Source organism: Halichoerus grypus, chromosome 6, assembly GCF_964656455.1.
Source record: "Halichoerus grypus chromosome 6, mHalGry1.hap1.1, whole genome shotgun sequence".
Lineage (NCBI taxonomy): Eukaryota > Metazoa > Chordata > Mammalia > Carnivora > Phocidae > Halichoerus > Halichoerus grypus.
This window is the reverse complement of record NC_135717.1, coordinates 45,617,163-45,637,670: the sequence shown is the minus strand read 5'-3', so window position 1 is coordinate 45,637,670 and position 20,508 is coordinate 45,617,163. Positions and strand designations below refer to the sequence as shown.

General features: G+C 51.9%; 1 protein-coding gene across 1 annotated transcript; it reads left to right on the top strand.

The window, feature by feature from the left end:
• The first annotated feature begins 812 nt into the window (after positions 1-812).
• On the top strand, positions 813-18,598 carry ASB13 (ankyrin repeat and SOCS box containing 13). Its single transcript, XM_036086164.2, has 6 exons — positions 813-968; positions 6,601-6,788; positions 7,935-8,085; positions 10,356-10,490; positions 15,334-15,525; positions 16,724-18,598. Exons 1-6 carry the CDS (start codon positions 926-928, stop codon positions 16,849-16,851), a joined length of 837 nt encoding a protein of 278 aa, XP_035942057.1. The 5' UTR covers positions 813-925; the 3' UTR covers positions 16,852-18,598.
• Positions 18,599-20,508: the final 1,910 nt, after the last annotated feature.

The following is a 20,508-nucleotide window of genomic DNA, read 5'->3' as shown; positions in this document are numbered from 1 at the left end:
GAAAAAACATAACATTCCACAGCAACTAGATTTTAAAAGTGTACATTTAATACAGAATGCAAGAAACTAGCAAGAAATATGCAAAAGCCTCATTTTGGTGGACAAGTGGCAATGAGGGTGCAAACACACACGGCTAACAGGCTTGAAGTGTCATTTGCAGGTCTGGGGCTGGGACGTCCCAGGAGCTTTGGTCAGACAAGGTTCAAACTCCCGTTCGATGCAGTGCCTGCGGTCTGGACCGGAGGAAAAGACTCGAGGCGTCCAGGGGACAGATCAACCCTTCTGCGCTCCACGGGTCCTCATGTATTTCCGCACCGGGTACGTCCTGATATTTGTACTTTCCAGCCCAAACTAACGTCTATGCGTAGGCTCCGTATAGGTCAGGTGGGACAGTAATCTCGTGACGAGGCCACAAGGAACTTCGACAAAGTTAAACCTTCCGAACCGTGCTACCTGTTTTGCAAAAGCAAAGCAAAGCACACCCCACTTACTCGGCTGTCCACCCGGACTTATCCGGAAACCCGTGCTTCAATCCTGCCGCGGGCCTGGGAAAGGCGCGTCTGCTTTGTCCTCACCAACCGAAAAGACTCGGGTGAAAAAAGCGGGGAGCGTGCCAGAGCCGGCAGGAAGCCCGTCTCCGTGCAGAGAGCCGAGCAGCTCCGCGGCGCCGCCCAGCCAGCAGCGCGAAGCACTGCCGGGAGCCCCAGTTGCGCGCGCTCCGCGCAGGGCCCCGCGCAGAACCCCGCGCATCGGCGCGGAGTCCCGGGCGCCCGGCGGCGGCGGCTGCGGAACTACAACTCCCGCGGCCCCTCGGGCGACCGCGCTGCGTCCCCATCGGCCGGCCTAGCCCGCGGAGCTCCGCCCAGGTCGCGGGCGCCCGAGTCGCCGGGGTGTGCGGGCGCGCGGCAGCGAGCGGGCGGGCGGCATGGAGCCCCGCGGGGCGGACGGCTGCTTCCTGGGCGACGTGGGTAGGTTAGGTGCGGGCGCGGGGAGAGCGGGCGCGGGGCGGGCCCGGAAGCAGGGACAGCCGGGCTGCTCCCGGGCGGGACAGGTGCGTCTGCGGACACGCGCTCGGCGGTCGTGACGCGCGCTGCCCGGAGGGCGCCGGCGGGGGCGTTTTGGTGGGCCGAGGTTGGAGCGCCGCCGTTCCCTCACGGGAGCAGCCTCGGTGACCCCCAGGCATCTCAGGCGCGCTCTGCGTCCGGCTCCTAGTCCCCGGTCGGCGCGTTGCCAAGCCAGTCACGGTGTTGACGCGTCGGTCGTGAGACTTCAAAACTGCAGACCCACCCGCGCGCCGCGCACCTTGGGGAAGGCGCGGGGAGGGGGGTGGGCATAGTCATGGCCAAGCTCAGAGCACCCAGGAGGTGCCGGGTGTGGGAGCTGGACCATCTTCCGGGGGCCCTGTGAGAGGGTCGTGGCGCACTGTCATTAGCATCCTACGGGTACACCCAGTTTGTGATAGAAGGCATCTGCTCCAGGAGAAGGCGATGTTCTTGCGACAGGTCAGCCTGTGTTTAAAAAAAAAAAAAAAAAAATAGCCATCTCGGTTCTTCACTGAATCTTGCTTACCATTCGGTTGCTACGGAAGAATAAAATGAATCGAGGGCAAAGGCACATTCTCTGGGGAATTAAACATCTCTGCCTATGAAGTAATACTACAGCAGGTGAAATGTCCCCAGAACGCACTTTGAAAACCTGGAAGAAAAAAAAAAATCTAAAGTCCTTTTACACTGGTACAAACAGCAGTACCAATAAAAGTGGGAAGTCTTAAGAGTCAGTTCAGTGTAAGAGGAATTATAGTCCTAGCAAGGCAGGTGTTTGAATTGATCTGGCAAAACAGCCACCTTCAACCAGATCAAAGGCCTCTAAGAAGCATCTGGTTTTACTTGGCATTCCACCCCAGGCAGGCACAGACTCTGACCCCACCAGTGTGTTCTGTGTTTGGTCCAGTTAAATAAGCAATGAACAGCTAAGCAGGGCACGCTAGACACAGTTGCATATTTTTGTTCATGTAGAATGCTTTATAACAGCATTTACTTCTGAGCGTTTTTGTTTTGTTTTGTTTTTGCATAGTTTAAGGAATCTTGAAGAGAAAAGCACACTCCACCAATGGATTTACGGCTTCTGAGGCTCATGCATAGTTTTGACTGTCATTGTTTGATTTCCCCCAAAAAGATACGCCCTGACACTTTGATTCTCAACGCTAATGGATCAGCTGAATGTATTGAATCTGGAAGCCTGCTATCCCAGCAGAAGCAGAGGCCCATTGTAGGAACTGTCGCCCATTTTAACATTCTGATCTGAAATTCTAGATGCATGGGATACTTAAAAGCATTACATTTTCCATTTTTTAATAGAACACCTCACAGAGGTAAAGACGGTGCTTATGGAGGCCATATTGTAAGGCTCTGCAGAGAATTTAGGGCAAGTCATCTCCTAAGTGAATCCAGTATTCATAACTTAGCAAACGTAATACAGGTTGTTATGGACCCAAGGTAAGTGTCCCTTTGCAAAGTTGAAAAAAATGACCCCATATTCAGGATCTGTACTCAAGAGCTGTACTCGAGAGGCTGGTAGAAGACAACAGAAGGGTACTTAAGGATTTGGGGGCTCTAAGTCAGATGAGCTAATTTTTTTTCAGTCATCCTTGGCCAAGAACTCCAAACACAGCTCACTACTGTCTGGGGTAATCAGAAGGTCATGGACAGAGAAAGAGTTTCTGGGACCACCATAAGAGCCTGGAGCTGCTAGGTTACGGGCCAGCACTAGCCACACGTCCTGGGGCAGCTGCAGGATGGTCCTTACGTCTGATAATTTAGAGGTGCAACTGAGTTCACACAACTAGAAAGAAGCAAGGCTGAGGTTTAAACCCAGGTGGATTTTTTTCTGGGTTGCTTGTTTTATGCTAAAAGGCTCACACACTTCCCATCAAATACATTTATCCCTAATCAATTTGTAGGGTTACCTGAGTGCTTTTTCCCCTGAGCAGTAAGTCTCAAGAGTAGTCTTAAAATATTCAGTAAACTGTGTTGAAAACATATGCTCTCTCACCTAGGCTTTGTTATTCCATTTATAGAGCACAGAAAGAGTAGATTTAGCAGGATTCTTAAGGGCCTTAGGATTTTTGAAATGTTCAGTGACCATTGGCTTCAACTTAAAGTCTCCAGCTTCATTAACCCCTCATGTCTGCCCCCTGAAGCCAGGCTTTGACTTCTCCTCTCTAGCTATGAAAGTCCTAGATGGTATTTTCATCCCATAGTAGGCCGTTTCATCTGCATTGATAATGTTTGGTGTAGCCACCTTCGTAAATTTTCTTAGCCAGATCTTCTGGACCACATGCTTCTTCACCTGGCACTTTTATGTTTTGGAGATGGCTTCTTTCCTTAAACTTCACACACCAACCTCTGCTAGCTTCCCATTTTTCTTCTTACAGCTTCCTCACCTCTTACCTTTCATGGACCTGAAGAGAGTTAGGGCCTTGCCCTAGATTGGGTTTTGGCTTAAGACAATGCTGTGGCTGGTTTGATCTTCTGTCCAGACCACCTAAACTTTCTCCATATCAGCAGTAAGACTGTTTCATTTTCTTATCATTTATGTGTTCACCGGAGTAGCACTTTTCATTTTCTTCAAGAACTTTTTCTTTGCGTTCACAACTTGGCTGTTTGGTGCAAGAGACCTAGCTTTCAGCCTGTCTTAGCCTTCCACATGCCTCCCTTACTGAGCTTAATAATTTCTGGTTGTTTAAAAAAAAAATTTTTTTTAAAGATTTATTTTAGAGAGAGAGCCAGCGCAGGTGTGCGAGTTGGGGGGAAGGGGAGAAGGAGAGAGAATCTGAAACGGATTCCCTGCTGAGCTCCATCTCATGACCCTGAGATCACGACCTGAGCTGAAATCAAGAGTTGGGCACTTAACCGACTGAGCCACCCAGGCGCCCCTCGTTTCTAGCTTTTGATTTAAAGCGAGAGATGTGGGACTCTTCCTTTCACTTGAACACATAGAGACCATCATGGGGTTATTGATTGGTCTTCATTTCAGTGCATGGTCTTAGGGAATAGGGAGGCCTGACAAGAGGGGGACTGGGGAACAGCTGGTTGGTAAAGTCAGAACACCCACATTTGTCGATTAAGTTCACTGTCTTCTATGGGCATGGTTTGGGGGCATCCCCAAACAGGTAAATAACATCAAAGGTTATTGATCACCAATCACTATAACAAAGGTAATCAAGTTTGAAATATTGCAAGAATCACCAAATGTGAGGCAAACACCGTTGGAAAAATTGCAACACAGGATTGCCACAAGCCTTCAATTTGTAAAAAACGAATTATCTGCAAAGTGCACGAAATCGAAGGCTCCCTGGCCTTCCTGAGCTGCCTCTCCCTTCCTTCTGCGAGACTGAGGGCCTTACCCTGTTTTCCTCTTTGTAGGGTTGCAAACCGTAGGGTTTTGCTTCTTCCAGACCGACTTTACAGTGATAGCCACTTCTCACTAACCCCCAAGACAGGCACGCCAGTGACTGGTAATTACCACTGGGGAAACAAACATCCTGGGGTCCCCTTCTTGAGGTGGTAAAGAGAAAGTCCCACAGGCTTGGTTTTTATATTTTGTGAGAATCAAATCTTCCTGAGTTTCAGCTCTCCCTTTGCTCCCTCTGCCCCCACCCCACATATGATCAAGTCCCCATTTCATGGGGTCACAGGCTCTTTGGCTAGTGGGCAAGACAGGGAGGCACAGTGGGGGGTGGTGGAATATTACTAATAGACAGCATTTTCTGAGTCACTTTGTGCCAGGCCACACACTACGTGCTTTTGCGTTACTTTAATTCATTTACCTTTCATGAACCACCAATGAATAAACTGTTATCATCAGCCCAATTTCTAGGTGAAGAAATGCTTGGGTGGGGGGGGGGGGGCGGTGAGGTCCTGCAGAAGCTGATAAATGGCAGAGCCCAGTGTCAGGTGTAGCAGAGTCCCTGGCCCCCGTCCTTCCCTGCCCCACGGCGGAGGTGCGGGCCCTAGCATGGTAGAGCCGGGGCCATCTGGGTAGACTGTCATTGACACACAACCGATGAAGTTGTTCCTCTGCAGAGGAGAGCATCCCACCCCACTTAGGGTCTGTAGAAGTGCTCTGGGAAGATTTGGGAACTGACAAGGTGATTAGAAGGTTTTCTAGGGAAATGTGATAATAAGATGTGCAATGTAATAAAAGGGAACTGCTATCATAAAGAGGTATGTGACGTGATCTTGCGGTTTGCAGTAGGGGGCGTGACAGTAAGGATAGGTCGGTGTTAACCCAACATTGTCATTTAAGACTTTTTTTTTTTTTTTTTAAAGCCTAGTGTCTGGAAGATGCCCCTGTATCCTAGGTAATGGACACTGAGGAAACATAGCCATAGTGTGTGCATTCAGGTAGTTCACGGTCTCAGCTAGTTAGCGTGCTTTTGTCTGCACTTGGCCCAGACAGGAACCCTCATTCCCACATAGTAGGGAGACCAACGGGCAGCGGGGCACCAGGCCCCCCGTGACGCCGGATGCACCACGTTCAGGGCTCTGGCGCCCAGTCCCAGCACGCTCTGGCAGGCAGCTGCATGGCTACAGCACCGCCATGTTCCGGTCTAGGCCGTACGCAGACGAAGAAGGGAGAGGGTCTTCTGGAAGTCCTGGGGAAAGAGAGGAGTTTTGAGGCTGTGAAACCAGTCACAGGCTCTCCCTCCCTTCTTGGGAACTACAGTTGGGTCAGATGTGCAACAGGAACGAGGATTGCTGTGATTAACTGAGATCACTCACCTGGGGTGGAAAGGATGCTTCTGGGAACCGACCTCTGTGGCCATTCGTCTGTTTCTCCAGGGCAGCAGGTAGCTGGCACACTGGTGGCTTCGCCCCCCTCAGCTTACAGAGGGTCACCTTCTCACTGTGGCCTCATGGGCTTGTCCCTGTTCGTGCACATCCCAGGTGTGCGTCCTAATGGTTCTTTTTTAAAAGATTTTATATATTTATTTGAGAGAGAGAGCACATGCGTGCACATATGAGTGGTGGGGAGGGGCAGAGGGAGAGGGAGAAGCAGGCTCCCTGCTGAGCAGGGAGCCCAGTGCAGGGTTTGATCCCAGGACCCCAAGATCATGACCTGAGCCAAAGGCAGACGCTTCACCAGGTGAGCCACCCAGGGGCTCTTTGTGTCCTAATCTCTTCTAAAGACCCCAGTTAGATGGGATGAGGGCCCACTCCTAATGGCCTCACCTTAATTCCTTCAGAAAAGGCGCAGTCTCCAAATACAGTCACATTCTGGTACGAGGGGTTAGGGCTTCAACTATGAATTTGGGGGGCACAGTTCAGTCCATAACAAATTTTAGGCCAACAGATCAGATGACGTACATAAAGTGGACAAAGTCCTCTATAGACACAAACTACCAACTGACTCAAAAGATAGAAACTTGAGAAGTCAGACGCTCAACCACCTGAGCCACCCAGGCTCCCATCACCCGGGATTCTGAAGAGCGTCTGGACCAACTCCACGATCATACGTGGCGTCTTGGGATCGTACGGGGTTCCCTGGACCTGGAGGGCGGCGGCACGGTCCCAGCGCTCGGTCTGCTCTCCTCCGCAGGTTTCTGGGTGGAGCGCACCCCCGTACACGAGGCGGCCCAGCGCGGTGAGACCCTGCAGCTGCAGCGGCTGATCGAGAGCGGCGCGTGCGTCAACCAGGTCACGGTGGACTCCATCACGCCCCTGCACGCAGCCAGCCTGCAGGGCCAGGCGCGGTGTGTGCAGCTGCTGCTGGCTGCGGGGGCCCAGGTGAGCGGCCCCGCAGGACAGACCCCCGCCCGAGCCGGGGAAGCCACGGCACCTGCTCTGGAGAACGCAGGGAGGGAGAGGAAAGAGACACGAGACCTGGGATTAGCGTTGTCATGTGCAAACGCGTGGGAAGTAGAGAAAGCCCTGGAGGGGAAGAGGAAGCCAGAGTGGGCTGCCGTGGAAGCCAGCGGAGGAGCGGCCTGTCGGTCAGCTGTGCGCGGAGGGCCCGTGGGTCATGGCTCGGCTATCAGGAGGGCATTGGTAGCCAGAGAGAAGGCAGTTGTAGGGGGGGAGAGGCAGGGGGAGTGCCCTGCATAGGGGGCGCGCCAGAGCAGGCCTGCCCATCACACGGGCCGGCGGAAGAGCTGCCGCTGGGGTCCCGGAGATGTCGGAGTGGAATGCTGGTAAGCCAGCTCTCCATGGGAGGTGGAGGTTGGGGGGCAGGGGGCCCAGAACACAAGCTTCTGGTTTGTTTTCCCCGGTGTAAACACGCCGGCCGGGGCGGACTGGGAGCCCGCCGCGGTTTCTGGCTAGGAACTGGCCTGACACCCACAGCCCGAAGGTGTCGCCGGAACGCGGGCTCCAGTGTCCATTGTGAGCCGCACCGTTCACACTGCCCCACTGGCTCTCCAAAGCCTCGCCTACGAAGGCAGCCCCCGAGGAGCCAGAACAGGGTTTGGCGTGTCCCCGAATAGCAGCTGAATTCTAGGCAGAATCTGCCAGCTTGCAGAGTCGCCTTTTTCCTTCCCGGATGGTGTTCCAGCTAGAGGGGGCACATGAAGCTGCTTCCGGCACTCCTGAAGTTCAAGCTCACTCTCCTACCCTGTCTCCCTCAGCTCGCAGTCTGGGTGTGTGGGGGTGGGGTGGGGTGGGGGCAAGAATGAAGCAGAGAAGCAGAGTTCAGCCTGTCCCGAGAGAAGAGCCCTGAAGAGGGCGCCTCCTGCACTTGGCAGGCTAACAGGCACTCCCAACACCCCCCCCATCCTTTGTCCTTGAACGCCCTTGCCTGGCGCAGCACCTTAGCACACACTCGGAAACTGGTGCTTCTAAGAAGGGCCTTTGCAAAGATGAAAGTGCATCAGGGGGAGAGAGCGGCTCACGTGGGTTTCGCCTCTGCCCTGACACGCGTTTCTTCCTTCCCACGAGGTGGATGCCCGCAACATCGACGGCAGCACGCCCCTGTGTGATGCCTGTGCCTCAGGCAGCATCGAGTGCGTGAAGCTCCTCCTGTCCTACGGGGCCAAGGTCAACCCACCCCTGTACACAGCATCCCCGCTGCACGAGGCCTGCATGAGCGGTGAGTCCGCGCAAGCAAGCAGTGTAGATCGGCTGGCTAAGGAGCGCCCCCAGTCTGCTTCTGGCTCGTGGTCGCCCAGCCACGAGAGCCTCAGCTTTTCCTCCTGAAGGTGGTTTTCACCGAGGAGTAGGGGGACGTGGTTTCTAGGACAGGATTCTATTCTCAGCGGTGTCCTCCAGTGCCTTTCAGATGCTAACACTGAAGTCACTGCACCCTGCCGTGGCTCTCTCAGTCTTCCCGGCATTCTGCCCTGTGGCTCCCTGTTCTAGTTGGGAGAGGAGACCCAATATATGCCCGGAGGACAGGTGCTCTGGGGGGGGATGAGGGGGAAGGGCTCATCCTGGAGTCTCGGAACAGGTGAGATTTCAGTTGCCCTGCAAGAATGGGTAGGGTTCAGATGGTGGGAGGGTAAGAGGAAGGCCACTCCATGCACAGAGAAAGTGACTTACTGGACCCAAAGTTCCCAGTGGAGGGGCAACAGAGAAGACTGGAAATTTAGGGCAAGACCGGCAGGTGGGAAATCATTAAATGACAGACTAAGGAGCTTGGATTCTACTCTTTTGAGCAGAGGTTGCAAGCTTCTGGCTGATGTTTTGATTGGCTGGCACCATGCTGGTCTTCGCTGCCTGGTGTGGGGGTGGGTGCATGCTCTCCCGTGGCTCCTCTCAGTCGCTGTTCTCTGCTGCCTCTCACCCCCCTTCCCAGGGAGGTCATCTTTTGTCACCCGGATCTGGTGCTGAGACCACACCACTTCCATCCAGGTCAGACGAACACTGTACAGTTCCAAGGACACTTTATGAAACCCAAGACACTATGTATGATCGTGTAGTTGGTCCAGATACTCCTCAAAAATCCTTGGGGGATCCCCACGGCCAGAGGGTGGAGGCCAAAGTGTTTGGCATGGTCTGTAAAGGGTTGGTGGCCTGGGCCTTGCTCAGGAGCTCTCCGAGCCCTCTCCCACCGCTGCCCCACACAAACCCACTCTCCAGTCCCGCCTATAGCTGCCCAGTGCCCGTGCCATTTCACACCTGCATCTCTCTGCATATATTCTTCCCGGCCTGCAGAATGGGGGACTGGACAGGAGCAATCTCCTGTTTAGATATTACATACTCCACCCTGTTATATGCTTTCCTCTGGTGCTCTCTCTGGGCTGGTAAGTGTCTGGAATTTTCTCTGGTCATTTGTCCTTCCACATGGAGGGCAGTAGGGACACCTTTATAAATTTGTGTCCTGATCTTAGGCAAATACAAGCTTTTCTTGTATCTGCTTAATTACCTTAAACTCAAAATAATCCTTATGCTAAGGTAGACTATTTTGGGGTGGCGTAGTCTGCAGCTCTGCAGTAGAGGAGTGGAGGGGGTGGTATCCTGATGTGGAGAGATCACTGGGGCCATGGCAGTGATCTAAGCACAAAGCCCTTCGAGCCCAAGCGGGATGGATTCATTTAGAAGGCTTTGGGGAAGGATCAGCAGGATTTAGTATGAGGGAGAGCAGAGCACAGGGTCAAAGCCAACTCAGGAGTGATGCCGATGATGGAGACAGATTGGCCAGGCACAGGGGCCCCCTGGGAGTGGAGGGAGGGGACTATGCCATGGCCAAGACATCCCCAAGAGCATGGCCAGCAGAGGGCTGGAGGTAAGAGGCTGGATTTCAGGGCTGGAGGTGGAAACTTGGTAGCTACCAACGATGAAGCATGATTAAGTGAGGAGAGAGGATGCAGCCTGGGACAGAACGAACCTGCACTCAAGCCGAGTTGGAGACAGCCGTGAAGAGGCAGGAAAAGCACCTGCTAGGGAGAAGAGCAGGGGACCTCCGAGGTAAGGAGGCTTAGGGAAGTTCATCCAGGAGCCTTGGACTCGGGCTGCCAGCATCTTTAGGAGACCACCTGCAGGCTCGGCGTTCCCGACACAGCTTGGGAGACAGCCCGGAGGTGGGGGGCACCGTCCTTCCCGCTGAGGAGCAGAGTCCGGCCGTTCAGGGTGGTAGTGCCAGACCTTTTGCTCTCCCCCAAGAGGGTCGGCTGTGCCCTCTCTCCCCGTCCCGCTGCCAGGCAGGCTCGGAGAACCCTGCAGGCTCAGAAGGGACAACTTCTTTAGCTCCCTAGGACCACACGTGGTTGTAAACCAAGGTTGGTTGGGCCGCAGCTCCGGTTCGCCTCACCTCCCCCTGCAACCCGGCATGGGGCTCACCTGTCCACCTGCCGCTCCCTCAGGCTTATTGCAAATGCACACATTCATTCATGGTTCTCATCCTTTTCCACGTGTTTGAAGGAAGTTCTGAATGTGTGAGGCTGCTTATTGACGTTGGGGCCAACCTGGAAGCGCATGACTGCCATTTTGGGACCCCTCTTCATGTTGCCTGTGCCCGGGAGCATCTGGACTGCGTCAAAGTGCTGCTTAATGCAGGTATGTCGGCCTTTCTCCCTGCGCTGCTCAGGGTTGGTGTTGGCGTTTACACATGCGTGCCTCAGTGCAGGTGTTTTGTTTACCTGCACCGTGCGCTGGCCGTGAGCTGGGCAGTGGAATCGGACAGACCAGCTTTGAAGCTGGCTCTCCCACCCACCAGCTGGGACCTTGGGCCTCAGTTTCTATATCTATAAAACTGGAGAAAATAAGCCCCATTTTGCAGGGTTGTTGGAAGGACTTGTGATCACATTTCCGCAGGACCTGATGCTCGATGAATGCTGGGTCATTATTTTTGGTAGCCGTGGGGACCATCCACAGTACCTGCCTGATGAGTTTGCAGCTAAGTCAGAAAGAGGTGAGAGGATCTGTGGGAAAGGAGCTGGTAGCACATTTGGAATCCAGGTCCTTGTCGGATGTTCTAAAAAGGCTCAGGATAGGGAGGGTCCCAAGGCAAAAAACAAAAAATGAAATAAGACATAGCCCAGTCAAGTGAAGGTTGGATTCAGGACCTATCTACCACTGCAGTTTTATAAAATGTAGCCAAAGTGGGTGTTGGCAAGGAGTTTTCATTATGAACCCAATGTAAATATTTTGTTGGAAAATTTTAGCTCAGCCATTCTGGGTGCAACTTAGGATAAAAACAAAACTGGTCAGGAATAGAAAGATGACGAGCTCTCTCCGGACGATGGTCATTTGAGCTTCAGTTATATGTGCTGTTCTACTTGGGAGTCTTGTTTGCTTTCATGAGCGACTTTTACATGTTTTTAGTGAAAAGGATTTATTTTGTGTCAGGCTAGCCATTGGGGTGGTTTTCTTTTTCACACAAGGATAAAACATCTAGATGAGAAGTAGTCCTAGGCCTTCCAGCCAATCACTCAGCTTTTCCATCAACCGAGGGTTATTAGTTGCTGTGACTGCTGAGCTTACGAAATGGTAGTATCACAATCAACAACTGTCCCCAGAGCACCTGCTGCCCTTTTTTCTTTAGTTCCTTTAGTGGTGGCTGGAGGGGAAAGGTTCGAATCAGGGGCTTGAACCCCGACATCCCTTCTGTATTGACTAAGACTTTATGGAACTGATTACTCTTGTAAGTAACGGGAACCAAGTACAGGGGGCTGAGGGGACGTCTTGGTCCAGGTGACTGAAAAGATGAGAAGGAGGCAGGTGTCAGGGTCACTTTGCTCTGAGGGTTGGCGGCAGCATCAAGCTGGCACCGTCTCTGAATCTTTCAGGTCCGTTGTCCACCCCACTCGCTTGATCCTATGCCTGGCGTCCCTAACAGGCTGAAAATGGCTGCATCAGGGTCACGCTCAAATCCAAATACTTTTCTTCCCAAGGCTTTGGGTAGTTTTCTCATAAGAGTGAGAAACCACTACTCCAGCTGTCTCCCACACACTTCCCTTAAGTCCCAGGGGCCCAAATTGGGTCCTGGGTCCGAACCTAATCCAGCCCCTTTGTCCAGGCTCAGCCACATCCTCATTGGCTCAGGCCCAGGTTATTTGAACCAATTCCTGGGGGTGGGGAGAGAGGGATTAACAAGTCAGAGCCCATCCCTGGGGTTGGAGGCCAGGCCATCCCACCCCAGCCCCCCCCGCCCCCCCATTACAAGGTGTGGGCTCAGTTGGGTGGGTCCGAGTGGGAAGGCATACACCTGGGGGATGGAATGAGGGCTAGACTAGAGCCCCCTGGGGAAGGCTCCCCCATGGAGGAGGGGGATCGCTGCTGCCAGGCCGGCACCTCCGGACTTGCCTGCTACTGTAGACGTGGATGGTCGCCTCCTAGAGCATCTTCTTCCTAGATTGCAGGGATTCTTCTCAAAGAAAATGTTTTCAGCTGTGGGAAACCTCCCACATACAAAAAAGTAGGGAGAAGAGGGCAGCATATGGGCTCTTCTGAAAGTAGTGGTTCTGGTCACAGAGCCCTTGGAAAATCCACTGGAAGCCTCGGACAGGTCTCTGGAAAACAGGTGCTCGCGGATCCCCCCCCCACCCAGCTGCAGGGTGGTATGGCAGAGGAGGGGGCTGGGGCTAGTGCCCGTCCAGTTGTCCCGTGAAGTCACAGTGATTGTAACCGCTGCAGGAAGCGCTCAGAGGCGCCGGGGAGGGTGCTGGCTACCAAGCTGCTGGGGCCTCAGTGTCCCCGTCCTGCCAGCTTCTTGGCGCGCGTGGCCAGCCCTTCTCTCTGCATGCTTAAGGCTTTACCCTGAGTCCACTTTGATCCTGTTGTGCTTTGAAATCAGACTTTGACCCCTTTTTCTCTGAAGCATGAGGTTGAGAAGTTTTAATGCCTGGATGCCTTTAGTTGTTTTGCTGGCTTCCTCTCTCCCTGAGCCCCCCTCTTTCTCCCTCCCTCCCTCCTTCCCTCCCTCCCTCTCCCTCTCTCCCCTTCTCTCCCTCCCCTCCCCCTCCAGTTCAAGGCACATTATCATCATCGGTTCCCACAAAGCCACCTTCTCCCCCCTTCCTTCTTTCCTCTATTATTGCCCCCCAGCCCCCTGTTTTAATGTGTGTGTGTGCTTCCTCCGTATGTGTTTTGTAAGAGACCCGGGCGGGTTGAGGCATGTATTTGTAATTGACAGTCGGTGCTGTGTTACAGACTTTGCCCTCTTTGCTGTTTTTTTCCGGCCTGCCCTGTGTTTTCAAGTCCCCCCCACCCCCCATGTACTCTGTGTGCTCAGGTCTGCAGTTCCCCCAGCAGCAGCGTGTACCAGCGTCCCCTCCTGATCGCCAGTCTGTGTGACGCCCAGGCCAAAGGAGCCAAGAGCACAGGTTAAAAACGGCCTGTCTTGTACCTTGGGATGCCACCTTGTGGAAAGAGTCATCCTGCCGCGGCCTTGTATCCTGGGAGCCCTAGTGAACGGGATGGAAGGGCGGTGTGGTTTGAGAGCTAGCCTACCCCTAGTTTTCTCCTTGACCGCGTGTGCCCCCTTCTCTCTTGCTAAATAGAGACAGTCTCTTTCCTTCCCACTTGGCAAGATTATTGCCACAATTAATGACCTGCGAGACAGGTCCTGCACTTTAGATTCTGTACACTTTACAGTTTATTTTTCGTTACCAGTTTGCGTCTCGCATTCGCACTCCTATTTGCTTTATGACTGCAACTATGAAATTCTTTATTCTTCTAGGCGGCTATTGGAAGAGCACCCCCAATGTGGGGGTTACATGGGGGGCGGTTCTTTTCTTTAACATATTGCCTTTCAGTATTATTTTTGCAATGCATATCTGCTGAATTAAATACTTGGGTGATGTAGCCTTCTTCCTGAGGGATTTTTTTGCCCTGACCTGACTTGGGAGTTTTGGCTGCACTTGTGTTATCTTGTTGGGGTGACTGCTGATAGGCACACAGTTTTTAGGTTCTACTAGGGGATCAAAACTGTTTTAAGTCACGGGTGCCTGGGTGGCCCAGTTGGTTAAGCATCTGACTTCAGCTCGGGTCATGGGATGGAGCCCCCTGTTGGGCTCAGTGGGGAGCCTGCTTGTCCCGCTTCCTCTCCCCCAACTTGTGCGTGCTCGCACATTCTCTCTCTGCCTCAAATAATAAAATCTTAAAAAAAAAACCAAAAACAAAACGCTTTTAAGTCAGAAACCAGAATTTCCAAATACTCTTGAGCAGTGAGACAGGAGACCTAATAGCCTTACACCCCTTATTTCCTTTAAATTTATCATTACATGGAGATATGTTGGTGATCTGATTTCTTTTAACCCCACTTTCCTGATATTTTATGACTGTGATTGGAATCTCTTTTGGGGGGGCTGGGCTATTTGCTTGACTTCTTTAAAATACTTTTCTCCCGTCCCCTTTCTCTTATAACCTCCTTATCCTTTAGGAGCAGACTTCAAAGAAGTTGGTTAAAAAAAAAAAAAATCCTAAGCGTCCCGGAGATCCCCTTGCATAGAATTGGTGATGGCTGTACCCTATGAAAGATGTTTTACACAAATCCTATTTTTATCAAAATCTTTATTTTTTAATGCATCTAAAAATACTGTAATTAGCTACTTGTTCTCCTCTTTCTAAATATCCACTATTTTTTAAAAGATCGTATTTATTTGAGAGAAAGAGAGAAAGAGAGCATGAGCAGGGGGAGTGGGAGAGGGAGAAGCAGACTCCCTGCTGAGCAGGGAGCCTGATGCAGGACTGAAACCCAGAACCCTGAGATCATGACCTGAGCCACAGATGCTTAACCAACTGAGCCCCCCGGGCGCCCCTACTATAACGTCTACTACTATCCCGAAAACAGGTCGGTGGCAGAGCTGAATTCAGAAGTACGACACCTCATCTCTTACCTGAACTGCGGAGGGTGTTTGGGGAACATGACCTTCATTCCCTTTGCGCATCTCTTTTGTGAAAGAATATTTACATTTAAGGACCCTTCCTTCATTCCTGCAGCACAGCTTTCTAGAGCCTCCAGCCTGCGCCTACTGTGTGTGCACTCGAGCGGGAACAGTGTGCACGCGAGCGGGAACAGCAGGAGAGCTTCTGTAGCTTCGCCTGAGCTCTCAGAGCCTCAGGACCCATGGGGACAGCCTGTACGGGGTCTTAGAACTGCCTCGTAACTCACAGGGAAGTTTTCTTTTTCTTCTTTGGGGTTCTGTTTCCAGTTACATTACTTTCCTACAGCTATCGGTCTGTAGCTCTCTTACCATCAGAAAAAAAGTAATTACTGCTTTCTTTGGGATCTTGAAAAAAGATTCTGAAAAGGCTGTAGCAGAATCTGTCTTGACTTTCTTTCCTGGCTGGGGCATTGCTTTTGTGCACCGTGCCGAACGAGAAAGTAGCAGCTGACGTTTCTGTTGGCTCCGCGGCCTCTCCTTGGTGATACTTGTTCTCCACCCCGGACTGGCAGGGGCCAATGTGAATGCAGCAAAGCTTCACGAGACTGCCCTGCATCACGCAGCCAAGGTGAAGAACGTTGACCTCATCGAGATGCTCGTTGCGTTTGGAGGCAACATCTACGCACGGGACAACCGGGGGAAGAAGCCATCCGACTACGTGTGGAACAGCAGTGCACCTGCCAAGTGCCTGGAGTTCTACGAAAGTAGGCCACCCTGTCCTTGTCGTGTGAATGTGCTCGGTTGGTTGGTTTAGCATTGTGCAAGATAGCCTACAAGAAGCTCTGTTCTGACAGTCTGCCCAATCATGTCCGAGCGGGCCAACCATCCCGAGTCCCTGTGAGCCACCCCACCCTGCAGGAGACAAGGGACAAATACGATCGGAGGACAAGACTTCTTTGCGTACAGATTTTTAAATGAGTTTACCCAGCCTTGCAACCACGAGAGGCTTTCAGACACCTCTCGGTTGGGGAAAAAACCCTGATTTTTTCAAATGTTTGCCGGCCCCACCCAACCAAAATCCATATGAACTTAGAGGCAGATACATCCGTACGTGTCAAACATTTCCTGGAGGGTATTTCTTTTCCTGCATCCAAATAATTTGGGGGATGAAGTAATATGGGAAAATGAATTTCTCTAGGATTTCTTTTTTTTTTCCTCCCAAAGAGTTTTTTATTTCATAAATCTTCATAAGTTGAGAATACCGTTTGGCTAATTTATATTTTTATCAAGCAGATATTTGCAGCATACGTGGGTTTTTACAGCATTGAATCCTTGTAAAAGGCCGACTGCTCTGCAGGTGTCTCAGCGGCCGGGGGCCCCCAGGGACCTTCCATCGTTGGCCCTGGTTTGCTCGCCCTCCTGAGCCATGGCTGCAGGCTTCACCTTTCATCCAAGGTCCTCACCCTCGGGACTAGGACATGGGCTTGCGTGCTGTGTCTGTCAGAGCTGTTCTGTGGTGTGTGTGCGTTCTCCCCGGGTCCCCTTGTGCCCCGCGGCTCGTGGCGGTGAGAGCAGGGCCTGGGACTTGCCCGGCAACTGACCCTTGCCCTGTCCCTTACTTATCTGGAAGTTTGACAAATGAGCCCGCTAGCCACAGAGTAGTCCTTTGCTGATGAATCCATGTACCAAGTTATAACATTATGGAAAAGAAAAAAAAAAAAACTCCCCAGAACCCCACAGAATAAAAGCCCAGTGGACGCCCCCTAAATTCCATTTCCTGGTCTTCCTTCCCGGGTCCCTGGCTGTCCTTCCTAGTAGCCTTCTGGAGAAGGCATGCAGGCCGCATCCCAGCTCCAGGGAAAGGGGAGTATTTCCGGTCCCACCCTGGTTATTTCCCAAGTTGGAGGATGTTACGCTCCTTCCTTCAGCTGACCGCATGTGATTCCTGTTCCCTTTTTTCAGAAACACCTCTGACCCTGTCGCAGCTCTGCAGGGTGAGCTTGAGGAGGGCCACTGGCGTCAGAGGACTGGAGAAAATCACCAAGTTGAACATCCCTCCCCGGCTCATCGATTACCTTTCCTACAACTGAGCCGCAGGCCTGGGAGGCAGGTGGGGGCTCCCCTGGCTGCTGGCCTCGCTGAGCCCAGCGGCTGGGCCACAAGGACCCCCCCCTTGTCTGCAGCCGCCCGACTGCTAGAGAAAGAGCAGCGTTCCCTGAGTCCCTGCTGGCTGTCCTGCTTTGTCTTCTCTGCAGACTCCTGGAGGGTATTTCCGAGACCCTGAGAGGGCCCTGCCTCATCTTCTGCAGGCACTTTGTTCTCACTCCGCCCAGTCCCAGCCATCCAGCATCCTCCTGTCACTGACCTTCCTCAGGAGGACTCTCGGGAAGGACATAGGGGAAGGCCAGGCTGGGCTGGGGGTGCAGGGCCCTGCTGCCTGGGAGGCCGGGGCACCTGGCGCCATCTCTGAGTCCTTCGGCACTAGGGTGGCCCTGGGTGTCCGAAGGGAGGAGCCTGTGCTGCAGAGGTCGGGTCCTGACCATGTGGCCCCGGACAGCTGCTTTGATGACATCCTGCTACTTGGACAATTTTTTCTGGAGCTCTGGTGGGCACTTTCCAAGGCCCACCTGTACCCAGGTAGACCCATCATTCAGGGGACTTTGCACGGGTCTTGGTCGGGGAAGCCTCGGGCGACTTATTCCCCACACTAGCACAGTGTTTCTTAGGAACTTTTCAGGCCTCAGCTCTTAAACAGCTTATGTTGGGGATAAAATCTTTTAGAGCATACATAGGCTGCTGCACTTAGGTTTTGTTAACGAGTCTGCAAAACCACAGATAACGTGAAGGTGTGTCCGTGCGTATTCCAGGAGGAGTTGTTTCCAACGTGAAGGACCCTTAGGACACCCTTTAGGGATGATTGCGCATCTGTTTCTGCAGTTGCCAAACGGATTCTCTTCCTGCCCTAAAGTTTGCTCACTCTCGAGGCTCTGAAATTGGTAGGAGAGGGAGGTTGCCAGCGCCCGGCATTACCAACCACTGACTTGCGCATCGTGCAGATACTTACGGAACGTCTGTGATGTTCTAGGAATTGTCCGAGTGCTTTGAGCTGTGTAGGAATCAGACTCATTACCCAAGGCAGAGAAAGAAAACACTTTCCGGTCTGTTCCCGTGGTAATAGAAACGAATTCTACACTCTCGGCCATGAGGTGACCTCTTCAGTAGTATGTTCAGACTGCACTTGTGTCAGATTCTCTCTCCTAAAAACACAAAAACCAGGCAGTTAAACTAGAGGACGTTTGCATAATTAGTTCAGGTGTATTTGGTTTCTGAGGACACGGGAGGGCACCACCGGTGAACGCTGCTGGGAGTCGTGCCTGAAGCTGCCGAACGTCCCCAGATGCTCCCAAGCGGGGGAAGTGTGTGGGGCGGAAGGAGCCTGGATGGGGGAGCCCAGCTGTGCTGCACGCCTGGGGTGTCTCTTCTGCTCGAAGTTACTTGGCGGGGCCCCAGATCTGCGGAGAGTTTCACGGTAGCTGCCAATGGGCATTTTCTGTTTTGAAAATGACATGGAGGCCATTGTCATGATGGTGCCTCGTTAAGCGCTGAGAATGGGTCGCTCCTATCCAGGTACCATGTGAGATCCAAGTTCGAGGTAAATGGCTGCTTTTGCATGTACAAACAACAACCACAACAAAATCACGGGGTTCTGCCCATCCATCTGTGTAACAGAAACTGGCCTCTAGCCATGAACGCTGATACGCTTCCTCCCGTGGAGCACTGAGTGCAGAATCGGTCCCCACACTCACTGCTCAATAAAAATCGTTTCACGAGAGTCCACCCTGACGTGCACAAAGCCCTTTTGTTGGGAGCAGACACGCTGATGGGCTGCTGTCATCTTCCAGTGATGGAGCCCTGCCCGTCTCCCAGATTCCCGTCTTCCTGCCTGTCTCCTAGTGCAGATGTCAGTGACTAAGATTTTAGGGCCTCCTGTAGCTTTTCTCCCCTCGCCTTACTGAGATGTAATCGACATGGATCCCACCTGTACCCTGAGTAGGGGGGTGACTGTAGACGCATTGCTCCGCTCCTCTGAGCGGGGATCTTCCCAGCTGCAGTGGAGGGAGGAAAGGTCAGACTCCGATCATTAAAAGGACATTGTTGGTCAAGTCCTGAATCTTACGAATGAGAACATGAGGCCCCGATAGCCTGTGTTTTGGTAAGGCTGAAGTTAGCTGATTAAAAGATGCCTTGAAAAGTATAAAGAGCTCCCCACACATAAAAGTTAGGTGGGTATGTGTATACTGTGGCTTTATTGATGTTTGTAGAGCTTATAGCTGTGTAAATGATTCTCTTCTGACTTTGGGACAGTCCCACTTATTTCAGGAGAAACAGATCAGAAGACCTCTGCATTGGCATTTTAAAACTCGACGTGCATCAGACAGATGAGGTGACATTTGCAGCACAGATAACAAATGACAAACAAAATATAGAAAGATCTCCTAGAAAAAGATTAGGGCGCCTGGGTGGCTCAGATGGTTAAGCGTTTGCCTTCTGCTCAGGTCATGATCTCCGGGTCCTGGGATCAAGTCCCATATCGGCTCCCTGCTCAGCACGGAGTAGTCTGTTTCTCCCTCTGCCCCTCCCCCCACTCGTTCTCTCAATCTCTCAAATAATAAATAAAATCTTAGAAAAAAAAAGATTAATAACCCAACACAAGAAAGAAAACAGGCAAAGACTCTGGACAAGAAATTTACGAAAGAGAAACCTCAAATGTCCCCTGATGGGAAAGGGTGGTTAGAAGTGATCAGGGAAACGCAAATTAGTGAATATTTAATTCAACAAAAAGATATCAGTATATAGTGTCATTTTGATGAAAATTGAAAGGTCTGATGGGCCTTATGGGCATATGGGGCTCTGGCTGCTAGTGGGGTACAGCCTGATATGTGTATTTTGGAAGGCGGTAGATGATGTCTAGGACAACTAGAAGTGCATACCACATGTACCCGGAATTTCTCCTTTTAAAAACGTAAAGAAACTCAGGCATATCACAAGGAGACAGCGTGAGGACGTTTAGAACAGTAGTGTTGGTAACAGCAAAAGGCTCTGTTAGTAGGGCTAAGTTGCAGAGTATATTCATAGAATGCCTATCCTCTATTACGGTTAAGGTGGATTCGAGTTCTATGCTTTCACACTAATAGATCTAAAACTTCCAACAGCAGATGGAAAAAAAGTTGCCAGCCTATATTTATGTGCGATATGACTCCATTTGTATAGACTGAAATACAAAGCAGCCTAAGTATCTGAGGATGCCCGAGCGTGTAGGAAATGCACGAAATCACGGAACCGCACGCTGTGCTGCGGTCACCTCCCGGGTGAGGAAGGGGTGTGTGACTTGGGGAGAGACACAGGGAACTTCAACTCGGTGCTGTTTCGTTTCTTGAAACAAAGTTATGAAGCAAATACCGAATACTCCTATTTGCTCACGTTGGGCGGCAAATAGACACATGGGTCTATGCTCTCTGCCTTTCTTGTTTTCACAGTAATAATTTAAGGCACAGAGGAGGAACAAAAGGCAGAAATGTCTTTTAAAAAAAGAGGATGAGATCTGTGGAGTTGTTATAAAGTGATTCTGTTTAAGAATACCTTTCAGCCTCCCATTGGCTACGAGGTCCTGTTTCCGTTATGAGACCTTGTATTTGGCAACAGGACCTGACACTTTTTTCCACCATCCTTATTTTTGGGCCGAGGAA